Here is an 8063-nt window from a genome sequence, read left to right as displayed (position 1 = left end):
AGCAAGGTTGGCTTGTTTTTATGAAGTTGGGTGGTAGTTTTCATGCAGTTGCACTCACACGTTTTTTTCCACTTGTCTCTGGAGCTGCTCTCTTTTTTCTTAGATTATGCTCCCTATTAAGATTTTGCCCTAGACAACAAGTTTGATTAAGCTCGTGTTAGTTTCTCATTTGATCTCCACCTGGCAGCAAATTTCTCATCAAATTAAAATCTAAAAGCTTAAGCTTGGTGCACATTTTTCTATGATGGCTAAAGAGTTATAAATGTTCTGTAGACAAACACTATCAATCTAACTCACCAGAAATCCACACAGAGTGTATCAATGTGGATAAAAGACAAGTGCAGAGGGTTTTAGATTTCTTGCAAAATGAATAAAAAAAGGAAATCCAGTGAAAAACTGCCATGATTCATCCTTAAACATTCTCTGTATCAATTCAACTTTCATCAAATACCATGAAAAATTCAAAGAGCATGCAAAGGTTATGTTGTGTTTTAATTTCTGCCATTTCAGTGAGACTTTTAAAACAAGAACTTCATTATTGCTCTCACCAGTGGAGGTACACCAATGGTAACAATAGAGAAGTTTAGTACACAGAGGTTAGGGAAAAGGGAGAAAGTATTAATAGAGGAAAACAGGAATGCAGAAAAAAGGAAATAAAGGTATGGAGAAACAAAGAAAAGAGAGTAATGTGAAGAGACAGGAAAAAGTGGAGTAATGAAGAAAAAAACCACACCACTCATTATTGAAGGAAATTCAAACACATTTCTGCTTCTGTTTCCAGCACCATCAAAAAGCGGTGAGTTCTGCCTAACATGTGCATGGAGTCTTAGTTTTTACTCCTATCTTTCAAGGTATATCCAAGAGTTAAAGGCTCCATCCCATCATGGCAGTCTCATATTTTAGCTTCACAGCCCCTCAGCAAGAACCTGCTCCCCTCTCCCACAATTAATTCAGTCCAAATTAGAGGAAACAACTAAACTTAATTCTTTTTGTAACTTTCTGATTTCTTCCACTTGTAGAAACCTTCCAGATTTCTTCTTGGACCCAGTAGGCCATTTGTTATCTTGACTGCAGCCTTCCTCTGGACCCAAACTAAAAAACAACAACCCTAGGCCAAATTAATCTCTAAAATCAATGGAGCTAAACCAGGGCTGAAGTTGGCCTATGTCTTTACTTTGTCACTATTTGCTTGGTTCTGAATTAACCTTAATTATTTAGATCTATCATCTATTTTTAATTTAGTGTTTTAATAGGCCGGTGGGCAAGAGCACACTGCTTTTCAGTTCCTGCAAGCCTTTGCTCACTCCTGTCGCTGTCCTGAACATGAGATGCTCAACAGAGGTGCAGTTCTTAATTTGTTAGATCATCAGACGATAAGATAGCAAGAAGGGTTAACAAAATATTGGGCTATTGGCTTAGCATCTTATTTCAGATTCAGTTACGCTGCTGTGCTAGGTAGCACGATGAAAAGAGAGTTGTTTGTATTCCACCGCAGCCCCAAGATGGCTTCCTGGCTGCTGCAACGCTTAACCCTTTTCATTCCAGGCTTTATTCTCTCAGGACAGTTTTTTACAGCTTTTTCTCGCTCGCACACAGACAGCTTCAAGTTACTGTTGATGTTTGTAAAGGATCTTGCGAAACAAACGTTCTTTTTAAGGAGCTGGCTGGCCCTGACTTCTGTATGCTAGAACAAGGCTGGATTTGATGGGCTGGTCAGCAGCGGATTCATCACCACGCTGCAATGAACAGACGTTGGGCCAATAAAATATATGATCAGTCGCACCTCGCCCCCCTAATCCCTCTCCTCCGCCGTCAGGGGGGCCAGCCCCTAGGCAGGACGTTTGGGAGCGGGGAAAGGGAGGGCCTAGGGCAGCCTGAAGCTCTCCCCGCCCGCTAGGGCTGCCCCGAGCTGGAAAAGGGGGAGATTTTCGCCTGATTCCTGTGCCGAGCGTGCAGGGGAGGCCCGGGCCCGCTTTACGGGGCTGCTGCCGCGCTGGACTTGATGGGCCCCCGCCAAGCTCCAGGGGCCTCTCCCAGGCTCCTCCAGCCCCTGGAGTTAGTCACGGTGTGAAAACGCACGTGACCCAGCAACTGCCGCGAGACGCGCAGGGCCGCCGGGGGTGGGACGGGCACCGGGCCGGCGGTGTAAATAAAGAAATGGGGGGACTGGATGTGCCCGGCCCGAGTTGCTCTCCACGGGACTGGCGGAGCCCCACGGCTGCTCCAGGCCCAGCGCCTCAGCCCCCGGACTCACAGGCAGGGCCGCGCCGGGCCCGACTCGGGGGGCGCCTGGACAAGCCCCGCCTACCCGGTGACCTAGATTCTCTCTGCCAAGAAGGGCGCCACCCCCCCCGCCTCTCCACCCATGGGGGAGCCGGAGGTGGGTCACGTGGTGAAACGTCACGTGCTAACAGCCTCCATTTTGTGGCGCAGCTACGCCGCGGACTCGCCAGTCGGGAGCTAGACGCCGTAGAGGAAGGATCGGCCAGTGAGTGACTGAGCACCCTACTCGCGTACCCGTCTGGCCTCGGCACGCACCGCGAGACCATCGTAGCGCAGGTTGGTGAGGGGCTGGCGGGCCCCGCTATGGCTGGGAGAGTGGGGAGCTGTGACTGGAGATTGCGGGGAACGCGGGACGGGGAAGTCCCAGGCGGGGAGGAGGCGCGCTACTGGGGACGGCAGTCTCCGGTCTGGGGGAGTGAAGTGGGAAGGAAGGGCATGGTGCTGCTGTCGCGTCCTCGCCGGTGCTTAATTCCCACCGCTGGGAGGTGGGTGCCAATCTCGGCGCGGGGGCGCTGATCATTGCTGTTCTTTTGGGGCGCGGCTCGGGCGGCCATTTTGTGAAATGGAAATGGCGGCGTCTACTGCTTTCTTCTTCAACTCGAGAACGGTGCGCGCATGCGCGGTCACTGAGCTCAGCAGGAAAGTCACCGGGGGTGGGGCGGGAGCGCGCATAGCTCGTTCCGATTGGTGGAGGAGAGGGGTGGGCGTCGTACTTGGCCGTTTCCCATTGGAGCTGAGCGGGAGGGCGGGGCTGGCTGATCGTATGTTCTCGGACCTTCTAGACTGCGGCACAGGGCTGGCCTCTGCGGCTGCGCAGTGAGGGTGGGGTGGGCGTTGCGGCTCGTGAGGCGGGGAGAGGCGGACAAAAGCTGACTGAGGGGTGTGTGTGGGGGGTCTTCGGGTGCCTGATCCCCCGCCCCCGCTGCAGTTCTCGGCTGGCGCGGCTAATGGTCTCCTTCCTTCTCTTACAGCCGATTTAATCGTGACTAACGACACCATGAGCGGCTGCCGCGTATTCATCGGGAGGCTGAACCCTGCAGCCCGGGAGAAGGATGTGGAGAGATTCTTCAAGGGATATGGACGCATCCGGGACATAGATCTGAAAAGGGGCTTCGGATTTGTGGTAAGAGCTGTTGCAGCAAAACTCATCTCCCTGCAGAGGCTGCTGCGTGCCTTCAGCAGCTTGTAATGTTCCTGAAATACACTAGATCTACCTGGTAGGTGAGAGAGAAAAAGGCAGATTCGTTGCTTGGATAAGGAGTGATCTAATTTAACTCTGTTTGCTTTCCAGCAAGTAGTTGAAGCATAGTTCTAGTCCAATAAAACATGTAATTTTGCACGCTTTTTTGTTTTGTTTTTGTTTTTTTGTTTAAATTGGGATGGCTGGAAGTTGGGGTAGGGGTAACAGATCTTGCTTGTCTGTGATGAGAGTTTGTGGTGCAATACAAATATGCTGAAATGCAGCCTGTAAGCTTCGCATCCATTAATTTTTTGTTAAAAAAGTTAAGGTTTTTATTAGTAATGTAATATGTGTAATCATTTTTGCTGTAGTTTAAGGTTTGTATACATTTAAACCACTGCAGTGGTTCAGTGAAGATACCACCTATGCCAACTGCAGGGCTTCTGTCAGTGTAGGTAATCCACCTCCCTAAAAGGTCAGTCTCCTGTGAACCTAGCTCTGCCTACACTGGGGTTAAAGTTGGTTTAACTGCATGGTCAGAGGTATGGATTTTTCACCCCCCCCAGTGGTATAGTTGTACCAGCTTAATTTCCTAGTGTGGGCAAGGCTTAGTTTCATAAACTGGAGACCTGCTTTTAATGCTTTCTTTTATAAGGCTGTAGTAATCTCTAACAATTAGGCAGATTGCATATGTTTTTTAGTTAAATGTCTGTATCAAAGATGGTGTTTTATGAAATAGGAATTTGAGGATCCAAGGGATGCAGATGATGCAGTCTATGAATTGGATGGAAAGGAGCTCTGCAGTGAGAGGTAAGTGTCTTGATGTTATAGCATTCGGTATGCTGCTTCATATGCAGCTTTAAAATAAAACTAGAGTAAATCAAACTGCTAAACTACTCTTCATATAAAATACGAATATAAGTTCTCTTGTATTTCTCATTAACAAAAGCACACAAGCTTGTAACAAAGGGTACGCAGGTGAAATGGAGTCCTGTTTTCTTCCAGGGTTACAATTGAACATGCACGGGCCCGTTCCAGAGGTGGCAGAGGCAGAGGGCGATACTCTGATCGCTTTAGTAGCCGACGTCCACGTAATGACAGGAGGTATGTATAGTCGAATAGTCTTAATGTATATGGTCCAGTTAAGTGTGTGTGTCATACCACCATCTGACAGTCCGTCCCCCCCCTTCCCCCCCAAGCATTTGAATTGAACATGAAATAGGCATGTTCTGGCTTATTTTATAGAAGGTTACTTTGTAGTTTACATTTTATATCCGAGTACCCAGTTTTAAACCTCAATCTTTTTTCATTGGTCCTGCAAAACTTACTTGAAATTTTAGTGTCCTTGACTTTAAATGCTCTAGATGAAACTAAATATCTTTCCACACAGAAATGCCCCACCTGTACGAACAGAAAACCGTCTGATAGTAGAGAATCTGTCTTCCCGAGTCAGCTGGCAGGTTTGTTAAAACATAATTGACTATTTTGACTTCATTTAATAGGTATGTAATGTAAAATATATATTTTTTACTAAAAATATTTTAATAAAATATATTTGGAAAATTATTAATGTAATCTTAAATAACTAAGGTATTTTCAGAACTAATGTAATATGTAAATACTCAGTGTAAATATTAGGAAATTTATAAATATATATATTTATATATTTTTTTCTTGTTCAAAATCAATTTTAACCACATATTAAACCCTTTATTTGCCAGCCTATCTGTGTCGTTGGCCTTATGACGAGGAGTGCCTGTGGGTTATCCTAATCGTTGTCTTGGTCACTCTTGGTTGGGCCTGGTTGACTTTTCCAGTCAGCTCCTACAATGTAGCAGTTGGCCACCTCTAGATCTGTGTTTGCTGGTCTAGACGTAATCGATGCACTTCCTTAAAGTGCCAGTTTGCAGCGATCCCAGAGAGTTAACGAGATCTGATCCTTAAGTTGAGAGCTGTTCCTCCTGTAACGCTTCCGAATAAGAGGTCCTGGTCGAAAAGAGTTGAAAGATACGAAATTAGGTGGTCGGTCGTTGGAATCCTGATCGCAGTAAAGTGGTCCTTGGTAACTCCACAAGAGTAGAAAATGTCTGCATCCGTCAGTAGTCTGCTAATAGGGAGGGCTGTGCGATTAAAGGCTTCCATCGACTGGGTAGTGTTCTTCAAATGGGTGGCGAAGAGCCAGTCGGGCATATATCATGACGGTATCTTCGATCGCTTAATGCAGTTTGCTGCTTGGCTAGCCTAGGGAAATTTTAATGAAGGTAAAGTAAACTATATTTTTATGACATATGGGGCACAAAATAACTGGTGTATTGTAAACATTCTGTATAAACATAAGGCTTATTCTATTGCAGTCTCTTTTTATACTTCAAAAATATGTAGGTAATATGCACTCAGTTCCATATATAGACTAATACTTTCTTTAATGTTAAAATTATCAGCATTTTGCTTAAAGCAATGTGCTATTTTCATTTATTTCGTGCCCTGATGTAGATAATTCAATAATTCAATTTTGATAGAATACAAGTATGGCAAGTGCCATGTTTGTAATTTATCTAACATCTTCTCTTTCAGTAGTCTTTTTTATATATGTAAACAGTTCTGTTTCTTTGCATAACAAATTTGGTCTCGTGTTAGGATCTCAAAGACTTCATGAGACAAGCTGGGGAAGTAACCTTTGCAGATGCACACAGGCCTAAGCTAAATGAAGGGTAAGTATCTGAAACTTCTCTCAAACTTGTTGAATGTTCATTACTAGATTCAGATATTTCTAAATACTGAATCTAGTTTCAGCAGTCTTAATGGGTGCCCACAGCTTGAGTTGAAACAGCCTCATGGGATTTCAATAAAAAAGCAAATATTAATTCACAGTTCATTTACTGACATGAATGAGTCAACCAATCTTATAGCAAAACTTAAAGATCTGGCACATGGGCTAGGTAATTCCTGGCACTTAATGTGAATGTTTTTTTCTCTTATTTTTTTTTAAAGGGTGGTTGAGTTTGCCTCTTACAGTGACTTAAAGAATGCTATTGAAAAGCTCTCTGGCAAAGAAATCAATGGAAGGAAAATTAAACTAATTGAAGGCAGCAAAAGACACAGGTACGAGTTTTTAAACCTCCAAATGATGCTGAAGTACAGACTAAAATAGAATTTGAAATTTCCTTGTGAACACTCATATCTGCTGGACACAAAGCACTCAGAATTTTACATTGCTATTGTATTGCAATATCAGTACTTAATAGCTAACTCCGGTTTGTATAATTTCATTAGTAGGTCCAGAAGCAGGTCTCGTTCCCGTAGCAGGAGCTCATCCAGGTCTCGCAGCCGTTCTCGTTCCCGAAGCCGCAAGTCTTACACCAGGTCCAGGAGTAGGAGCCGTAGCAAGTCTCGTTCAGTTAGTAGGTCTCCAATGCCTGAGAAGAGCCAGAAACGAGGTTCTTCTAGTAGATCAAAATCTCCAGCATCTGTGGATCGGCAGAGGTCTCGGTCAAGGTCCAGATCCGTTGACAGTGGAAATTGAACTATATAAGTAACTTGCCCAGGGGCCTTTTTTAAAGCATACTTGCTAAAACTTGTGGTAAGTATGTGATTTTTCTGTGGGGAAGGGTTTGGATGTGGGGGAGGGACAACTTTGTAGATATGGACCACTGCGGGGTATGAAATAAATGTATTAAATGTCTTTTGATAATCCTTTTCTTGCTCACATTTTTGTGGATGTCAAGTGTATAGTTCGTGTATTTGGGCAGAGCTCTTTATAACTAAAGCTAATAACTTCAATTTTTTTGTACTCAAAAAAATAAAATCTGAACGTTTTAGTTCCCAGTGTATTCAAACATGTGAATGGTAATTCAAGATTAGTTTAATGTCTTCAATTAAACTAATAGCTTTAGACATTTAAGAGCTCTACATCTGTGCTGTACATAAAGCTTTATATCAGAGGGTTTTTTGTGCTTCCAACAATTGTTTTCAGTTGAGTCAGCAAAATAGATTATGCTGCTCAAGATTGATAATAAAACCTTTAATTTTAAAAACTGTCTCGTTTTCATTTAAAATGACTTTTTCACTCAACACTTGAACCCAGAACATCTATATGTTCAGGTCTAATGACACAGCTCATTTAACAAAAGGAATTCATTTTGTCTGATGGGTGGGAGCTCAGGGCTTTTGAACTAATGATACTAGGACTTCTCAATTTTGACCGATGACTTCAGGGGTAATGTGACAGAGGTCTATAAAATCATGACTGGTGTGGAAGTGTGTGGTGGCCCTTATAACCCTTAGGGCTCACCAAATGAGATTAATAGGCAGCGGGTTTAAAACAAAAGGAAGTATTTCTTCATAAATACATAGGGCTTGGCTACACTTGCAAGTTGCAGCGCTGGTAGAGGCTTTCCAGGGCTGCAATTAGTAACCATCCACATCTGCAAGGCACATCCAGCGCTGCAACTCCCTGGCTGCAGCGCTGGTGATCCAGTGCTGCTCATCAAGTGTGGACACACACCAGCGCTTTTATTGGCCTCTGGGGAATAAGGAGATATCCCAGAATGCTTTTAACTAAATTACTCTCTTTGTTTTGTTATGCAGCCTCTCATTGTTT

The 8063-nt window shown here is 44.2% G+C and overlaps 1 protein-coding gene across 1 annotated transcript; it reads left to right on the top strand.

The window, feature by feature from the left end:
• Nucleotides 1-2401: 2401 nt before the first annotated feature.
• SRSF5 (serine and arginine rich splicing factor 5) lies at nt 2402-7497 on the top strand. The gene is made up of 8 exons (XM_045014370.1): nt 2402-2559; nt 3255-3406; nt 4203-4273; nt 4469-4567; nt 4854-4923; nt 6101-6174; nt 6455-6565; nt 6737-7497. Exons 2-8 carry the CDS (start codon nt 3281-3283, stop codon nt 6984-6986), a joined length of 801 nt encoding a protein of 266 aa, XP_044870305.1. The 5' UTR covers nt 2402-2559; nt 3255-3280; the 3' UTR covers nt 6987-7497.
• Nucleotides 7498-8063: the final 566 nt, after the last annotated feature.

Source organism: Mauremys mutica, chromosome 4 (genome assembly GCF_020497125.1).
Source record: "Mauremys mutica isolate MM-2020 ecotype Southern chromosome 4, ASM2049712v1, whole genome shotgun sequence".
NCBI lineage: Eukaryota > Metazoa > Chordata > Testudines > Geoemydidae > Mauremys > Mauremys mutica.
The sequence above is the reverse complement of the archived record's forward strand: the minus strand, read 5'-3'. Positions and strand labels throughout refer to the sequence as shown.